The sequence below is a fragment of the Pseudonaja textilis genome, chromosome 3 (assembly GCF_049901715.1).
Source record: "Pseudonaja textilis isolate UNSWEBS1 chromosome 3, rPseTex1.2, whole genome shotgun sequence".
NCBI lineage: Eukaryota > Metazoa > Chordata > Lepidosauria > Squamata > Elapidae > Pseudonaja > Pseudonaja textilis.
In genome coordinates, this window is record NC_141992.1 from 45,813,905 (window position 1) to 45,834,263 (window position 20,359).

Consider the following 20,359-nt stretch of genomic DNA (forward strand, 5'->3'; position numbering starts at 1 on the left):
TTAAAAAACTTGAGTTTATTGATTTTGTAATAGTGTACAGTAAACTCCAATTCTCTATTCCAAATTTCTTGTGTATTTTCTATGTTTCATTTAAAATGTTTATTAAATGGAATTGTTAGTTTAACTTCTAAAGAAAGATTTTGTAATGCATTCAATTGCACTTGGGATTTTTAAGGTGGAACAAAGGGCCTAACTGATACTTTGGCTAAATAAATATATAAATATGTAAAATGTAATCTCAATCAGTAATTTCACCAGTTTATTCCAGGACAGTCGAGCATTCTGTAAATAAAAGAAAGTTACAGAAATTATTCACTGTCAAGAATCCATGATCCTGTAATGTCCCAGGATAGATGATTTTCATACTGTACTTCTTTCAGTAGTGTGCTAAGAGTTCCATCCAGACTCTTGTTCAAACAAATGAACATTTGAAGTTAAAATTATGTGTTTCCTCTTTGCTTGAGGCAGCTTCACTCTGGCTTTCTGACTGGAATTATACAGATCCATTATTTTAAAGTGATAGATTCTTGTGTCATAGGCTCAGTCTGTGGACCAAATTATTATAGAACCCCTATATCTGTTAGATTCCAATCTTTTGACACAGAAATATTAATGGGCGGCTATCTTCTTATATTTAAATCAAAGAAAATTAAATAGAGCAAGAAACATGAAGATTACAGCATTTTTTTTAAAGCCATGCAAGGCACCAGGTGCTTGGAAGGTTTCCAAGCTACAGGTCAAGTTTTAATAAAAGACAGGAAAGGTTTAACCCCTGAGTCATCAGTCGAATGAATGCCATCAACTTTTCAGCCCCAAATGCATTGTGGTCGGTGAGAGCAATGCAGTTATTAAAAGCTAGTTGTGGCTTAATCGGATGAGTGCTGTGGATTCTTAAAGAAGGCAGGCAAAAGAGGTAAAGAAAAGGGTATGAAAACAAAAGAGGAAGCCAAGTCATTAAAATTGGTTTAAATTCTAGCCACCCTGGCCTCTTAGGTTTATAGCAGTCCAAATCCATGGTTCAGAAATATAGACTAAACTTCTGGATAGTTTCCCCTTGCATAAAATCATTCCATTTGGTCCTTCAGTACTTTGTAATTGGAAGATTTCTACTATGATCAAGTAAAAAAAAAATCCTTGTGTTTACAAAAATAATAATAAATTCATGGTGAAGAATTGGCTCCAGGACCAAGGGATTTCTTAGCAAAGAGTTCAATTTTCTGTATATCAGAATGCTGCCTGCCAACAGCAGTACATCAGTAAGTCCCTCCTGCTATTTTCATTTTTGCCATGGATGACACTGATCATTGGCTTGCCTAGGGTGATCTTCTTTATATTAACTGGCAGCATTTTTTCAATGTTTCGAATACCTTTTCTAGCCACATCTGGAAATGTTGGGTTCAAATCTGGATCTTTTTGCATGCTGCATTCAGCCAGGGAAATGGAGAAAAATGGCTCTAATTACATAGATGTTCCCTGAGTGACTTTCTTGCTGCCTCACAACAGAATAGCAAAGTGGAAGGGACTTTTGAGATCTTCTAGTCCAACATAATTACTCATCTAATAAATACAGATTTGATAATGACCATTCATTGTTTGCATCAAAAATGTTAATGGTTTGCTTTCCAATCACCTTGGAAACAACTGTTTCCCCTTCCTTAATAGAAATTTGGGTTCACTTTTAAGTGAACCTTTTATCTTAAATGATAGAATTACGCTTGCTAGTTAATTTCTACATGATTCAGTTAATTTCTACATATATAAAAGCAGGTAGTTGTAGTAGTCTTTCTCATATGTGACATGGTAGGAAATGGGATCCGCCAAATCCCATCCCATCCATGTGTAATACGCCCATTTCTACTTTGCAGTTTTCAGCCACCCCAAAGTTTAAGCATATCCTTAGCTACCAAAAGGTTACCAACCTCTATTCTAGACTCAGCTTTACCTTCAATCCTCTGCATCAGATGGGATACACATTCCAGCATGTTCTTTCTGTGCTACCCCTGCCCCGCCCCATCCATGGAGACATGGACGAGTGCTATGACATTTGTCTCATAGGTCAGGGGTCTCCAAGCAGCAACTTTAAGACTTGTGGACTTCAACTCCCAGAGTTCCTCAGCCAGCTTTGCTGATTGAGGAACCCTGGGAGTTGAAGTCCACAAGTCTTAAAGTTGCCAAGCTTGGAGACCCCTGACCTAGGTCACATTTCAAATTCATTCAGCCAGTGGTAGTGAGCTCTGAAAGTGTTTGCAAATGAGGGGGAAACAATTTGGTTTACACTGCACTGGGAAATGGTTTGCAAATCAGTTGTTATGTGACAGGGAAGCCAGCAGCCATCCAAGGATGCTACCTGCTGACATCGGATCTCTCCAGTGTTTTGCAGTTAAGAGTTCACTATGTTCAGCTTCAGCAATCTTGGGAGAATGATTTTTCCCCCCATCAGACAAAACTTTCTGACAGGTGAGCAATAGTGAATATGGGGTTGAGGACTGAAAGGAAATATCCCATGCTGTTATTTTAATATACTCTTTAAGTCTACTGCTGGAATTTTATCTTGGCTTGGGCTCCCCTCCAGAAATAAAGGGAAAGAATGTGTTTTGGGAATGTCAGAAAACTCCATAATATGGATCTGGCAGCAATTCCACCAGCAAGCCCAGTCGAGAGCAAAGCAAGAATTAAGAAGGACTTGCTCACCAGGTTCCCCCCAGCCCCCATCACCACAGTTTTTACTTAGTACACACCAGGTTCCACTACTGAAAAAAACCTGTTCATTTTGGAGGGAGGGAGAGAAACCTAGTTTTGCAGATCTTTCTCTTCTTCCAGACAGACTTATCTTGGGTATGCAAAAATCTCAGACTTTCCAGCAACAGGGCCTGTGTTAAGGGATGGTTTCCATTAGTGTTGTATATATACATTAAGCATAGGGGTGTTGGCCGGGGTCAGTTAACTGCCTCATTCTTAGCTGTCAGCAAAACATGTACTTACTCCTTTCTGCCCTCTGTGGGCTACACGAATATATTATAAAAACCCAGCAAAATGTATATAATAAATTTAAAGTATTTCATATTCAGACCTCAGCTTAATAAGGCTCTGAGGATCAAATATTTTAGCAGCAAGAATACAACCAAGTGTATATGTGGCAGATATTTTAGCCCACCAACTTTCATTTCAAAGGAAAGATTTAATATTTAAAATGACAATCTTAAAATTGCCTTAGCATTTAAGGCTGTTAGCTATGCAATAAGTACTTTCTGTTTAAGGTCCAAAGGTAGTTCACTTTATGGGTAGACATATAAAGGACCTGATACTGATGCCATTGTATGGGGACAGAGAAACAAAAAGTGCTTTTTGTATAGATTTTTGAAAATGCAGTTATGTCTAATAGAATATATAATATTATTTTGATATAGGATTTTCTAATTTGCAGGATGTCATTAAACCATAATTTCATTAAAAACTATCCTTGTTTAGAGCCTCAGTGGTGCAGCGGTTAGAGTGTACTACTGCAAGCTACTTCTGCTGCAGCCAACTGTCTGCAATTTGGCAGATCAAATCTCACCAGGCTCAAGGTTGACTCAGCCTTCCATCCTTCTGGGGTGGGTAAAATGAGGACCCAGATTATTGGGGGCAATATGCTGACTCTGTAAACCACTTAGAGAAGGCTGTAAAGCACTATAAAGCAGTATATGAGTCTAAGTGCTATTGCTATTGTTACTGTGAAGCAGAAATAACAACGTATTTCCCTGAACATGCATTTCTCTGCTTAAGTACACATTCAGAATTTTTCTTCGGTGTTCCTTTCAAGATTAACTTTCTTGTATCCCAGGAGATGCTATAATTATATATCAACACAATCATTTTAAGGGTAAATGAAAGCAAATAGCCATACTAGGACATACTAGGATGATAGTGAGAAGCATTAGTCTTCTCTTGTATTTCTGACATGCTCACACAACATCATAACTTAAATGTTTACCAAGTATTGCTTTCATAATAATTTATTTTCCAGTCAGTTTCACATCATTAGCTTTAATCCACACAATACCACAAACACTCTGGGAGAATATATTCAGAACTAAACTGTCGAAATTAATCACCCAGAATGGGAAGGATGCTCTGGCTGTCTACATTGCAACATCTGACTTTTAAAAAAAAGATGTTATCAGATTCAACTAATCCTTGATGTTATTCCTAATTGCCTAATATATGCATTGGGCCTGCATAGGGATAAGAGCCAGAAGAACAGGAATTGTCCCCTCCATCTAATGGGATTATCATGATGACTGGCAGAAATCTATTTTAGAGCTTGCCTGAAAACCTGTGCTAGTCCTTACCTGCTCAACACTCCATGTCTCTTCTATTATGCAGAATAGATATGCTTCTCATTCTCTCCCTCTTTCTTAAGGCATTGAGATATTCTCAGCATATTATTCGTGCCGTGCTGCTTGTCATGCTTCAGTTTTTCTGTGGTAATGTCCAGGTCTGATACCCTTTGCTTAAAAAGGAACATTACACTTCATCTCTCTTCTTAAGAGAACTGTTATCTCTATTCTGCATGGCTTTTTTCAATGTCTGTGCCTCATACTCTCCCTCTTGTCCTTAAATTATCAAATAAATTAGATTTTATTTTAATCCAAGAGCCTTTGTGTCTCATTGTTGTGGCCCTTGTTGACTAAGAATGAAACTAGCCCTAGGCCAGTGCACTTTTCTCCCATGAACAGAAATATTTTGCTTGCCAGCCCCATAGAAGACAATTACTTCACCAAGGGAAAACACTTGCTGCTGACCTGAATATCCTGAATTACTTTTAATAGAGTTTGCCCATCATTAATTAGTCACCCAGATCTTTTAGCGTATTTCCAGAAAATACCAAAGCACCATAATCCACATTTTATGAATGAATGCTCTGCTAATACTCTACTAATATTATGTGGTTGTCAATGTGTTAACAACAAAATGGAGCCACTGACTGAGATTTTTAGAAAACAGGCCATGTTGGGGAAGGGGAGGGGGAGGGAGAGAGGGAGAAGGAGAAGGAGAAGGAGAAGGAGAAGGAGAGAGAAGTAAAGCCCCCGCTTCCAGCTATATAATGAAGCAGCAGCCCATCAAAAGAAAGAAATGGGTTTTCATAGGATCTAGATACCTGCCGCCTGCTTCCCAAACCACCTTCATACTAAGATCACCCAGAATTTCAGATGTGATTGCAAAGAGATGCTTTGGAGTGCCCAAGGTTATAAACACAGCAACTGTCTGCACTTCCTTAAAGCAGCCAGTTCTTTTCTTTTTGTTGCTAAGAAAAAAGATGTCATTATGGTTACGTCTCCAAAACCATCAAAGTATAACTATGTATATGTATATATGTTTATGTATATAACTATATTATAGAACTAGATGTTGGGTTTCCTTTCCAAAGTAAGGTGATCATACAGAAGAAAGTGGTAGCATTTTCTTTCATACATTCAAGTGTAAATATTAAAGAAAGCTTTACCTACAATATCATAGTAAGGTGACTGAAAAACAGCAGCTAAAGCTCATCCTAGAGGTGTCTATATTTTTAGAGATAAAAGACACACACATCTGGAGAATCACTTGTTCCTTACTTCTGTTTTAAACTATCCTTGTATATTGGAGGTACAGTTAATTGCCTTGGGCTGCATTATTTGATGTGCCTCGAGAGAGATGTATGTTACAATCAGATTCTCAGTAAGGTATCAGAAAGTAAAACATATCAAGCAGTGTTCTCAGTTCCTGGCACACATTGCTTCTTGAACTTTGCAAGTAAAGAAAGGATGAGTCCCAATTATCTAACAGCTGCCAAAAGCAGAAGTAATTAGCAGGGGCAGGTGTTGCTCTGAGGTATGTGAATAGGTTTACAGCTTAGTGCCTATGAGTCAGGGTGAGTGTCAGACCACAGGCTAGGTGGCCTAGCTGGGAGTCAGTCCAAGTGCAGGCTGATCTCCCTTTCGGCTAACCCTTTGTCCAAAATATTTCTTGTAGCTGAACAAAGCAGAAAGCAAACCTGTACCGAGACCTCTTCCACCGAGCTGACTGACCTTTTCTGCAAAGTATGGTGGGTGGGAAGACAGAGCATAGAGGTGGCCAGGAATTTCATGAGAAAGGGAGATCAAGAGTGCTGCCCTGGAATAGAAATATGGCCATTGGCACGTGTTAATGCATCACTTGCTGAGTCAATTAATATTGAACAAAGGAGAGATAAAAATCTGCACTGCCAGGAGTTATCTGGCTCCTATTCTGGCGGCAGGACTCTGCCTGTCTTTCTACCTGGGGTTAGCTGCTCACTCATAATAGAGTTTCTGCCTTTGTGGTGTGTCTCTGTCATTCTATCGCTATTATGTGCGTCAAATGGTTTTTTTTTCCCCTAATGGTTCTGCACTTAGTTCTTCTTATTTTCCTCCAGTTTCTTTGATGGGATTAGCAGCTATGCTGCTATCATAGGAAATCTGGCACAACTTGCTTTCTGCAGCTAGCATTTTATAAGCTTCTAGAACTCTTAGAAATGTAATTCAAAAGTCTTTTTGGAGGATAGGAAAGAAGTCCCTCACACAGAGAGATAGAAAAGCACAGGAATAAGGAGTGAAGGTACTGCAATTGGTTTCTGTACAACAATAGTGCAAAGTGTATTTATAAGACTTTATGTTCATAGGTGTAGGCATTTTTATCTATAGTGACCTAGCAGAATATAATATAATACATGTTAGTACTTAACCAAATGGTGTTGCTTATAATACAAACTGCCTGGCTGCCTTTTTCTTCCTCCTCCCATACTACATTATCTACAAGCTTAGGAATGCTAACAGCTTCTCCTTTTAATCCTCTCTTGCTCAGTTATCCAGTGCCTGAACCACGTGGAGTTCACTCTGCCACCATCTAGAGTCCAAGCCTTTCCTTTTTTTTTCACGATAGTTCTTTTCTACAGGGTCCTCTTTGGTTTCAGCTATCTCAGGCACCTTCCTTGATCTTTTCTAGGTGTGGACACTCTTGTTGTGCCAGCTACTACCTCCTTTGCTCTACCTCCTGTATAATCACCTCTCCCTCAAAACCCTGAAGAAACCCCCACCAGTTCTGTTTACCTGCTTTGGCTTCTTTTATATTTTCTTCATTTGTACCTCAGGAGCCACCTGGAAGGGTTTCTGAGGAGTTTTATGCTTTTTTCCTTTCTGTGCAAGTGCTTATGTACCTCACCTGGGCAGCTGACTGCAGAGAAAAACCTGCAATGTTAATACAGTAATCTTGTGTCACATTGTTTACAAAAAATATTCATGAAAGTTCATCCTTCCACAAGATCCATGAATCTCAGGTGTGAAAGTTTCTCTCCTAATAACATCCGAAGCAGTATAGCAACAGAATACCAACAGTGGATTTTGGTAGATTCAGGAATACTGCTTGAAGCTTGCTTTGGTCATTCATTGGTCATTTTTCTTGATACCACGGGATAGACAGAAATGACATTGATAACTTCTGGGCATCACAGCTTTTGGTCAGCACACTGAGATGTTTGAAACAGAATGGAGTGGACAGGAACAATAGTCCAATACCCAAAACATGCATTTTACGCATATCTCTGACCTTAAGCTTTCTGGAACTTATTCAATGCTGTTTGGAAATTTTTTATAGGGAGATGTTTTTTTTTCTTGCAAAAAGAGGAAACAAAGCCTGTCTGTGTTACAGTGTCTTCATTTGGCTGAGAGAAAAGGTCACGCTGCCAGATGTGGACAATAATCAGTCAGCTTAGCTCATGAAGATGAGATTGGAGTGAGGAGCTGTCCCTTTCATATTTCCCCCTCCCCCTCTCTCTCTCACACACAAATTTCTCCTTCACCACACACCTATAGATTCTTTCAAAAGAAAGCAGCTGAGAAGATAATAAATTCTCTGTGAAGGTGACCTTCTTTTACTTGTCAGTCCTATTTACTTAGGCTGAAATTTATTCTCTACCACAAACAGGGGCACCTATTCTTTTCACAAATAGTATGCTTCCCAATGCATACCAGTCAAATTAAATATCAGAGTTGGACAATCATCTATCAGGATGCTTCAATTTGGATTTCTGCACCAAGCAGGCATTAGACTCAATGATTTTTATGACCCTTCTCAGGCTGAGAACCTTCCCTGAGCATGGGTGCTCCTACGGCATATTAGCTGCAGTTTATACCAAAATTCTCTCTTAGTAGTACCTTCTTGGCTTTATAGTTACCCCCTAGGGAAAGCATGAGAGGAAATGTTTCTCTTTCCAAATGTCAGGGGGAAAAAATCAGATTCTCCCAATTTGATACCCTTGATATATACAACCCTTGGCTGTATTATGATCCCAGCAATTCCTGACCAGCATAGCCAAAATGTCAGCTGGAAATGTAGTAAGAGGACTGATGTTTCCCGTGATGAAATTTTTCTATGAACCTGACGGGGAACAGGGAAATGATTTTGGAGAAAGAATCTATTGGGAAATAGGTGAAGAAACATTTGAAGTAGGAGAACATTAGATACAGATTCAAACTATCTCTCCAGAACTCCCTGAGAAGAAGTGGGAAAGAGAGGCAGACTTGCAAGATTGTTATTATTACCCATTTCAGTAAAGTCCATCTCTAGTTGTCCTGTGAAATGGGTCTGTGCTTTCATTTGATGGATTGGAATTCTGGGTTACTGGGAAATGTAGGAAGCTACTGTCTGAAACTTAGCTCTTTAGAAATCTAGAAAAGGCAGCTAATGGTAGAATGTTACTGTATCAGATGCAGGGTGCAAAACTCCAGACTACCACTAGAGAACTCCCTGGGTCAGGGGTGTTAAACTCACATCGTCACGGCAGTGTCACATGACGTATTGGGACATTTTTTCCCCCTTTGCTAACCCGGGCATGGATGTGGCCAGCGCATGACACATCTGGCCTACGGGTCACTAGTTTGGCACCCCTGGCCTAGAGCTAGTATTCATTTTCTCCATCAGATTTGCTGATGGGTAGTGGTTTTCCAGAGTTTTACAACCCAGATCTGGTAGATAGCCGAAGCAATTAAAGATGTAGATCCTGGGTATCCAAACTTTTGGCTTGCCTGAACTGCATTGAGTGAAGAGAAATTGTCTTGGACTGCATATAAAATATACAATATAATTGTACAATATAAAATCAAATAATAATGTTAAACATTTAAGATCTTGTGGGGCTGTATCACTAGTATTGAGGGCTGCATGCAGCCCATAGGCTGTGGATTGGACATGCCTAATGTAGATTATAGAGCATCTTTTGAAACCTACAGGTGAAGCTAAAACTTTTCATAGAAGAGTAGAACACATACCAGGACGAATCTGTATGTAGTTTGAAACAATGCTAGGTGCTATGTGTCAAGTTTTGAATAACTTGACACAAGTTATTGATTGGTTTCTGAATAAATGCATAAAAGTAGACTTTCAAGGACCAGGGTCAATGTTTTGATATTTAGTTTGTTCCAAGCATTATCTTTTTTTCCAAATTAAAATTGTTATGATTATATTAAAAGCATTGTAAATATCTATACCCTAGAAAAATTGAGAGGGTTGGACAGTGTGTGAACCTGAAGCTAATTAACATCACAATAAACTAAAGATTACCATTACAATTATGTTCATACACCAAAATGAACATAAACAATGATTTACAAACACAATGACCAAGTTCCCACAATATGCTCATCTAAAGCAAGTATACCACTTAGGGCCTGAAATGGTTGCTTGGTTTGGCAACCATTAAGACAGAATGCTAGGTTTAGCTAAGTGATTTGTAAACTGTGGTTTACAGTTTAATGTGTTATATGAACATATTGTTGATAATGGCCTTTATTGTATGAATATGGCAGATTTATTTTTCAACTATCAAATGGAAACATTGCTCTTGCAATTGATGCATGGTTTTTAATATTGCATATCTTAGTAAGCCATCATCAATGTGTATGTTTCTGAAGAACTGGAATTAAATCCTCATGAGATAGGAGTTTCAATTCTGTCTGTTTGGGACACTCGTTAACAGTAAAAAATAAAATGTATAAATATTTCTAGTTCTCCCTATATTTCTTCTCAACAGCATGTAATAAGAGGGAAAGATTAGCAATTAAGTCAAATTCTGAAGTGTGATGGAAGGGAAGTTTCTGAACACCCCTCCTTTCAATCTTCCACAAGATCTTTGAAGATCTTTGAAGTATTCCAATTAGATCCTTTCTTTCTTTTTTCTTTCTTTCTTTCTCTCTTTCTTTCTCTCCTTCCTTCCTTCCTTCCCTCCCTCCCTCCTTCCTTCTAAATTTATATAGTTACCCATTTCCACATGTCATTCTTGGTGGCAAGCAATTTTAACAAAAAAGGCTATTACAAAAATCAAACCACACAGCAGTTAAGAGAAATAAAAATGAATCATCAACATCCTTTACACACTCAGTGTCCCAGGCCCAGGCACAAAATCAGGTATTTAGGGACTTGTGAAAGGCCAGTAAAGCTAATCTAATCTCTGGGGATGGGATATTCCCAAGAGTGGATGCTATGGAGAAAATGTTCAACTTTGGGCTTCAATTGCTGGTATTCCTTAGTTGATGGGATCTGAAATATGCCCATCCTGCTGGACTGTATCAGGTGGTTAGGAAGAACAGGGGAGAGATGGTCCCATACTAACTTGGTCCCACACATTCTGCACCAGTTACAGCTTCCATATGCTCTTCAAGGGCAACCCCATATTAGAGCGTATTACAGCAATCCAGACAAGAGGCCATGAAGGCATGAGTGGCAGTGAACTTACCCCAGTTTTCTTGATATTGGAAAGAGCCTGTCTTGAAAGCTGTAACAGGAATACTGTATTAGATTTCTCTCTCCAGAGTTAGAGCCCTGGAAAAAACAACTGGGTCTATGGGACCTTGGATGCTAATCCCAAAACATCTGGAGGACATATCAGCAGCATTGACAAAATCATCAATCAATTGCAAAAAGGCAGCATTACTTGGAATGAGCATTACATCATCAAACAGTAACACCTGTCTATTCCAGGTCCTTGGGAAGGACTTGATAGGTGGATAAAAATGCCGAATCCTGACTATGGCTGACTGTGTGACCAACCATATTTTATTTAATTTACATGCCACCTGACTCCCAGTGACTCTACACATTTACATGTGTGCAATTTTAATTTAAGTACATTCAAATATCGCCTAAATTGACATGAAAAATGGTTTAAGGGGGGAAAAATGACAATTTGACCAAAAAAAGAAAAGAAAAACAGTGAAATGGAACAGCCTGAATAAATGAAATGGAGTTGAGAAATAGGACAGAGAAATGTATAAAAAAATTGAAACAAAAATCTATTATATATTTGTAAAGGTGAAATTTGTATGGAATCTTTCAGCCTTTATTTTGGAAGGCCATGGAACCTCTTGAGCATCCTAAAAGTCTTTGTCACTCCAGGAAATGCCAATGTCTCATTTGTTTCACCTTCATCAATCTTATAAAAAGCCCTTGTTCCTGAAAGACTGTAGCCAGGTTAAAACACAATTAATCTCCTGCTGCACCTGGCGTGAGTGTGTATTTGTGGACATGGGTGAATATTTGTGTGCTAGCATTTGGATGTATGCCAGTGTCCATCTACCCTTCAACTTTCTCTCCTTGGGAGAATCGAGTTTGGAATATCTTCCCCATCCTTCCTGCCTTTGCCATGCCTGCCGGCTGCTGTGATTGCTGCATGCAAGGCTGAAAGCATTGTTTGAAGGATGAGGCTGGACTAGGCTAGATAGACCCTGGTGCCTCAAGAGAGGGAGAGAGCAGCTGCCTCTCCTTCATTCTATCTCTCTCTCTCTCTCTCTCTCTCTCACACACACACACACATACACAGACACTGTCTCTCGCCTGCCCAGAAATCAGATCAGAAAAGCAGCGATGAACTGCTTTCTTCCCTGAATTCCAGAGAAACAGAGAAGTTGAAGAAGGAGGCAGAGCTGTAGAAGCACTACATACCTTTGCCAGCGCCAGAGTTTCCACTAGGGCTTATTTCTTAATGCCCTAGAGGAATTGGTTATGCTCTGGGAGGACTTCCCTTTCCTTTCACCCACCTTCGAGGGACATGATTTTAAGTGAGAATTGCAGCTGAGATTTACCACCATGCTTAAGTTTCGAGCAGATCGTCGCGTCAGGTAGGACTTGCCAAGTGATGCTCTAAAGTGTTGGGGGAAGGGTAGTGGTTCATGGCCTTGCTCATTCTGCTTTTGTGGGAGGGGGGCATGGAGTTATATATTTCATATTGTGGCTTTTGGGGGAACTTCATTTTTGTCAGTGGCTGCTGCATTGCAGTGCTCAGGATAGCAGATGGCTTAACTCAGGAGTTTGTGGAACAGGACCAGGCAAGGCAACTGCTTCTAAGGAAACATTTAAGAGAGTCAGGAGAAGTTGTCTTTCTTGTGCTAGTGCTGAACCCTGAAAGCTGAAATGTGGGGGGGATTGGAGGAATGCCAGCAAGAGCTGCAGAAACCACACACAACTACAAAGGATGCTGAAGGAAAGCGGAGCAGAGCTTCACAATAAAGGCAGACCTGCTTCTGGCTGAATTGATTAAAGAACTCTTCCGTATAAAGACTGAAATGAAAGCAGATCAGTAACTAAGTACTGTAGAGCCCCAGAGGCGATATCTGTCCATAAATAACAGGATAACTCCAAGAAAGTTAATTTCCTCACAAGCTGGGCAACCTATACTCAGATTGAGTCTTTTCCCACCTTAAACTCCTTAAGAAGTAGGGTCCAGCTTCAATTGTTATGTTAAAATAAAAAGGGCAGGCAAATTCACACTGAAGGTGTTTTCCAGTGTTGCTAAGAATGGTTTCATTACATGTGAAAGCCCTGGTGCAAAGAGGCAGTAATCTAATACCATGATGACTCTGATTTTTGCTCCAAGGACCTTGTTCTCATTTAAGTTTTAACACTGGAAAAAGTGCAGAGAGAGAGAGAATGCAAAAAACAGGAAGGTCATGGAAAGTAGCACAAAAGATGAATATGAGTAAATGCAATGTTAGATACCATTAGAGCACTGTGATGCATTGAAGAGTTGGATTAAGTAGGAGCTTTTCACTTGACATTTGGCTGGGTGTGGAAGATCCTATTTATAGATACAAATCCTGTTTTTTGCTCAGATTCTTGTATTGGGTAAACACGAAACACTGATATTGCTATAATGAAAAAAGTTTATATCTGTCTTTCTATGTGAAATATTCTCTTAGCTTGACATGTCTCTTCAGTTAGGAAGGGATTTGCTACTATTTGAAATTATATTGTCATCCTTAGAAATATTGTTATTTATTTTTAATGCTATTGTCTATCTCCAGGTTTCTTACTTGAGTTGATAGGAACAAATAAGCAGTAAAATCCTAGAATTCTGTGTATTTTTTTAAAAAAAGAACATTCTGCTGAGGCTCCTTCATACATTCAGATGAAATTTCACATAGTTTGGTGATTTAGGCTTAACTTAAAACTTTAATGTAGTGTTGACCCAACACAGTAACAACATGTTCTCTAGTGTTAATGTCATTTACATTGCTTGGACCTATTTCCAGTTGCCACACAAACCTAAAAGTTATACTGATTAACTTATTCAAGAAATTATGCATGGAGAGAGAGATAATATGCAAGGTTATATGTGTGAAATTTGTTTGAAAAGTAGTAGATGTCTAAAAACAGATTATTTGTTTTCCTTCCTTTATCATACAATTGCAAGATCATATGCAGTGAAAAAGTTAAAATTATAAACAAAGTCTCTTTCTGCTTGTTGTTTCTGCATCTTCAGTTCCTGACATAAAATGGAGACTATCTCCATAAGACTTGGCCTTGGTTCTTATTTTCAGATCTTAATTCTGATATGGGTATTCTGTTCAACACTTTTTGCTACATTGCAAATATCTTTTAATAGTACCCGTGAACTGTATATTCCTATGAAAATGCCAAAATAGATAGATCATATATAATCCTCCAGAAGGTAATAGTTAATTTCAGTACCTCTTTTCCTTTTTACTGAAATGTTTTTCAGCAATATCATTCTCTTATCTGGAATACAATTTTTGCTAGTGTTGATGTGCCTGCCCCAATGCGCATCCTCCCTCTTCAGCATTGTCAAAAAATTAGAAAATGATATAGGATATATCTGAAGTTTCTTTCTTTTAGTGACACATCTGTTACAACTGGTACCTTTAAAAACATGTTGAGGAATGAGTTCTTCAGTTTATGCAAACATGTCTACTTATGAACCATCTACTTCACATTTTCAAATGGAACATCAAGTTGTAGCCTCTTATCCACAATATTCTACATTTCCATAATTCAGCTTTTCCAAAATCTTGAATCTATCTAGTGCTTTGCTCATGGTCCATCCTCCTTCATTGTAACTTAGTTTAAAAACAAAGATGGATACTTTAATCCAAAGTGATCTTTGATCCAAAGATTGCAGCCATATTTATTGTTGCTCTCAGATAAGATCATATTCCCCCCCACACACACATACAAAAAACAATCCTTGTTGGGAGAAATTGTTGATGTCTGTTATATTTGGGACATGTTTTTTGATGGTTGCTTCCATTAGTAATGTACAGTTTATGAAGTTAATTTATCATACAATTGCAAGATCATACGCAGTGAAAAAGTTAAAATTATAAACAAAGTCTCTTTCTTGATTCTTCATTATTTTTCAAATGCCACTACAAATAAATATCAAGATAATCCAGAACTAAATTTAAAATATAGAAAAATATAAGAATTAATATTTTAATTATCATATCAGAATTAAAATCTGCAAATAAGAAATTTAAAATATAGAAGTTGAGCATAATATTGAATTTTGCCAATTATCTTAATAAAGTTAGAAAGCATTGCATCTATTTCTGAATTCTGCATGGCACTATGGTTTTGCTGAGCGCTACTCCAAATTTTCAGTCAGAATGACATAAACACATTGTCTATGGAATAAGTAGGCTTTCCAAATATATACCCAATCCTGAAACATGCTTTTTTAAAATTCATGGTGCATGTGCATAGCCGTAAAATCAGGCTATAGACAGAAGAAGTACTAAGAAATTTTAGTTATGGGTTCAGCAGGCTGATTGCAGGAGGGAACTCACTGTGATGTCAGTACAGTAAGAAAAGCATCAGGACCCTGGACAGAACCCAGAAATGCTGGCAGCAAAGCTGAAGCCAGCAAGCAGGTAGCACTGGTCAGAAGCCAACTGAAGGTTGACATAATGCTGCAGAAGTGATGTGTGATCTTGGCATTTCCTCTGTACAACCAACCAGTTAGTTAAAGCAACAGAGACATGTTCCAGCCATTATGGCAAGTCTCCTGATGTGCGTACTGGCTAACGTCTCTGGAATAATGGCAAGTTTGGAGAGGGGATGTTCAAAGATGTCATCTTTGAGAAATAATCCCAAATTGGATTGCAGAGAAGGATGGTAGCTCATTTCACCAGTTGTCAGTGGATGTGAGGATTTTCTAAGTGTGTGGGATGTGAATGAAAGTAATCAGCGAGTGAGATTTGTTTTTTAAAGTCTCATTAGTCATGATCAGAATACAACTTTTTCTAGGGTGAGAGCTACTGGGTGTCTGGAGAGTGCACTCCAAATATTAATAATGAGGTCTAATGTAAAATCTTTGTTTTCCCATCATATCATGTACATTTAATTAGAATCAATTATAGATAATATGATTGCTATTTTCAGCCCATTTCTATAAGTTATCAAGATAAATCTTCTTTCTGTCTTCTCAAATGTTACTTTCAAATTTGATAAAGATTTGGTCCATTTCTATATGAAATGTTTTAATACAAAGAACAGATAACTCTCTCCAGTTAAATGAGAACTCTGATGACAATTGAGAGGTTTGTATATCTACTTGTTATATCATCCAATCCACATTTAAATAGCTTACTAATTAAAACATTATGGATTAACTTATGAAATGCTTGCTAAAGTCAATATATATTTCATTCAACAGCTTTCCCACAATCTACTAAGGAAATAATTTTATTTAAAAGTTGGGGTAAAGTCTGTAGTTTATTTGTGATAAATTCTTGCTAGTTTTTGATCATTGCTGAACTGTTTTTAAGAAGTTTATATAGCATAGATGACTTTATTATTCTTTATTATTTGCTCTAGAATTTCTGAGGCATTGGTGCCCAGCTTTTTGACCCAAACATAAACTATGTTAGACCTTCTCCAGTTATCTGGCTTTTCATTAATTGTCCAAGATTTCTCAAAGACAACACATGGCTTTTGGTGAAGCGATTACTAAGCTATTTCATTACCATTGGAACAATTTGTCTGGCCATGCACATGTAAATTTATTCACAATAAATTAATATTGCTTTACAATACTTCTGAGAATCCAAGCTTCCCAAGCTTTTCCCAAGAATGAATGAATGAATGTTGGCATCCTTGCCATGATAAAATATAGTCTTTAGTATTGAACTGGCTCAGGAAAAGAAGTTGGGATATACTTAAAATAGGACTAAAGATTTGGGTATAAAATTCAGGTGAATACTAGGTGACAGCAGTGGATCAGAACTTTTGTGCCTCTTTGTTACCAGCTCATAGTCATCTGTGTTTTTACAATTCACAATTAGTAGCCTTGTGCAAAAGAGCTGTTGTTCCCTTAGAATTGGGGGCAAGAAAACATTTAAAGACTTGCTTGATCTATCTCAGTACACCATTCCATTGCACAGTTGTATATTTGTTGAAGAACTGCCATACGTTTTCAAAACTCTTCTAATGCAGAAAAGTAAGACATATAAAAAGTGACTGAAAAATCCTGATAAAACAAAGCGTAGGTAGAAAAAGGAATCTGGGAGCAGAGTTAAAAGAGGGATCAACCTAGAATCCCTACGTAGGCACAAATGAACTAGGTCCAACCTCCCTTGAATTCTGTTGACTGTTATCTTACCCAAAGTAGGTGTTAATTATTAGTTGAGAAGATTCTTGTGCATAGGCATGATTAACAATAAATCAGTTTAATTGCACCTGCACATGTGGGCCTGATCTTTCAAGTATGACAGCATGCTTTTGCTACAATTATATATTATACAATAACCTCTCAAATTTCTGCTGACTTCTGCATCCAAATTCTGTCATTCTGTTCCTATGAACATACCCTAACCCCATCTCTTAAGTTTTGGTTTTGCTCACAAGTATTTAATATTTATTGGGAAAGAAACCCAGATCAAACTGTTTAGACCAGGCTTGATCAATTCATCCAACTGGGCATGGCTAGTCTAGTGAAGAGAAGGAGCATGGGAGATATGATAGCAGTGTTCCAATATCTGAAGGGCTGCCACAGAGAGGAAGGGGTCAAACTGTTTTCCAAAGTACCTGAAGGCCAGACAAGGAATAATGAATGGAAACTGATCAAGGAGAGATTCAACCTAGAAATAAGGAGAAATTTTCTGACAGTGATAATCAACCAATGGAACAGCTTGCCTTCAGAAGTTGTGGGAGCTTCATCACTGGAGGCTTTTAAGAAGAGATTGGACTGTCATTTGTCAAAAATGTATGGTCTCCCTGCTTGGGTGGGGTGGTGGTGGACTAGATGACCTACAAGGTCCCTCCCAACTCTGTTAATCTGTATCTGTAATATAGTACACACCATTCTCACCCACTGTACTTGGCCAAGTGCAATTTCTAGAGCAGTTTATCTGTTTTGTAGGACTGCCTGTTTTGGAGATCCTCAATGCTCTTTCCATTTAAACATTCATACCAGGCCTTGAGAGAGAATAGACTATACAAAACAAAGAGTTTGCATAAAATTATATGGAATTTTGCACACTGGGACGAAAAAGCTAGACATTTGCACTAGTGCCATTTACATGCCAGACTGATCATGCTGTATGTTCCTTTAATCAATTAAATGGGGTTAAAACTGTAATTTTGTCTGTTGCAAGTCATTAAAAACTTGTTTATCTTTTCTTTGATACAGATTTGTATGTGTATGTGTGCAGGAAATAACAGCCTGCTTTTTGTAACACAAAACTAATAAAGCTCAGCAGGCAAAGATAACATAATGTATTCTAATTAAAATCTGCATCCGGAAAAGCACATCACAGAGCACTGCTGGCTTGATTTGTTTTGGTTGCTGTAATTTAATAGTTTTGTTTTAGTCAGTATGCCTCAATTGTAAAAGCACAGTTTTACATGGAGTAGGTATTGTATTGTAGGGATCTCAACTGGTGCCTTTCTACACATTATATGGATTTAGGCATCCACACTTAAATGGGAAAATTCTCAATTGTGCTATTATAGCCTCTGAATTCATTATTTAAACTGTTCCCCAGATTTTTCTTTAAAAAAAGAAGAAGAACCCTTCCTTCTGTACATATCAAGAAGAGAAGTGTTCTAAATCTGCCCCTTCAGTGGATTAACTCAGTGCACATACTATTATTTATTTCATGTAATATCAGCCTTGTGGGATAGTCTAGACAAGAAGCACACCCACAAGTATTTACTCTATATTTATTGTAAAGTTCCATTAACAGGATGTTGCAGGTCTGAAAGTACATCTCCCTCTCCCACCTGATCCTTGCAGTGCAAGAAATTAGGAAGGGTCCCTTCTGAAAGCTTTGTCACAACTCCATTCCTTTTGTAGACTCAGCCACCTCTTATTTAATTGTTCCCTAGAATGTGGGTTTTTTTCTCAAGGTCATTCTCACATACCATTATAGTTGAATAAGAGTTTGAGGTGATATAATCCAAAATTTCTCCTATCATTTGCATGCTATGGTAACAATTTAAAATTGTTGACTCTATAGAAGATGCCCTGAAATGGTCAGATATCTCTCAGCCTAGAATTAGTAGAGCATCAACTTTGTATACTAAAATAGTCAGCTACATACAGTTCCAAAGAAGATGGAGAAATGACATATAAAAGGCTCTTAGAACAGGCAGTCCAATTCTCAAAACATTTTTCTGGCAGAAGGCTATTTGAAAATTTCAAAGTATTGTTTTTAGATCTCTGCCAAAAAATGGTGGCCACGATGATCCTTAAGGAGCTATCAGAAACAGGTCACATGGTTTCTAATGCCTCATTAATGTGCTTGCTTAAAACAGTAACACATGACTGTGTTATTATTTTCCTATAACTTTAATATACATGGACTCATCATAGGAAATAATTATGCTTCTAATTAAATCACAGCAGCTATTTTAAAAAATGCTTCATTGTTAGTGGTGATAGATATTTGCATGCAGCAGCCTGGGGCCTGTAAACAACTTTTAGCTAGGTAAGGCAAAAAATACCAGACGGCAAAGTCATGATTTGTGTCCACATTGATGTATTATGAGTACAGTTTTCTATTTCATTACAGCCATTAGCACAGATGTTTCTTTTGTCAGATCATTATAGGAAAATTTCCACTGAGACTAAAAACTGTATAAGATGATGATTATTACTGTGACTGCTTATCTTTTCAAAATTCAGCAGTTTCCTGGAAATGTTCTATAGGTACAATTGTTTTTGATGAATGAAGAATAGGCTGGAGGATATAAAATCATTTCAGATAGAATAGCTACTACTTGTCTGTAAACTGAATTGGTAACTCTAAATGGGTCAAGGCAGACTAATTTCCAACTCCAAGATATACTCAGTCAACCAACTATGAGAGCTATAAAAGAGAAAAATACATATTCTCTCTTAATTAATTATCAGCCAAATGAAAATTAAATTTCCATACAAGCCACATCATTAATGCCTTGTCTGTTTCTCTTTGTTTTTTTCCCTAGCCATAATGAAAGACGGAACACTTTCCTTCATCCTGTGACTGACCAGATCCCAGAAAAGAACAACCATTTTGAATTGCAAAGGTTGGTGGTTTTTAGTGCCTTGCAATACTGGACATAAAATGGAAGTTCATGAAAGAGTATAGAGCATAAAATTTAAGGATGAAAAATACCATATGAAAGAAAATAGTCCCTTAGTTGTCCAGAGGTTTACCTCAAGAAACAAAAAGGGCAGGGATTTGCACAAAGGAGATTTGTATTCTGTCTGATTTGATGAATTCTTGGTTTAAGTTAATGTTAACCTAAGATCAATACAGGGACATGTATTTGTGGTATGAAAGTATAAGAAGTATGAGAAGAAGGGTAGTATGACCATAGACATCTTTCAGAACCCTGACACAAAGTCAGTTTCTTGGGACTATTAATGATGTATTTTTCTTCTCCTTCGCCTGCAATCCCAGATCTGTCTTTGACATGTCAAGCAAAGCAAATAGCAAGCGGCCGGCAGCAGTCAGTAGTGAATCCTCCAATCACACAATGGTTTCAGAGGTGCCTCAGGAACGACCAAATGGCAGGGTATGTTTGCATTGTGGTCTTGCATATTTTC

General features: G+C 37.9%; 1 protein-coding gene across 12 annotated transcripts in view; it reads left to right on the top strand.

The window, feature by feature from the left end:
* Positions 1-20,359, top strand: part of PLEKHA6 (pleckstrin homology domain containing A6) — a 193,093-nt gene that overhangs the window by 110,633 nt on the left and 62,101 nt on the right. For 10 of the 12 annotated variants that reach the window (XM_087929454.1, XM_087929455.1, XM_087929456.1 and 7 more), the window contains 2 exons: positions 19,756-19,836; positions 20,214-20,328. In XM_087929454.1, coding sequence (XP_087785580.1) covers positions 19,756-19,836; positions 20,214-20,328 — 196 coding nt within the window. Of the gene's footprint in view, positions 1-12,011; positions 12,150-19,755; positions 19,837-20,213; positions 20,329-20,359 lie in introns of those variants that run through there. The other 2 variants (XM_087929457.1, XM_087929460.1) reach the window with 2 other exon arrangements.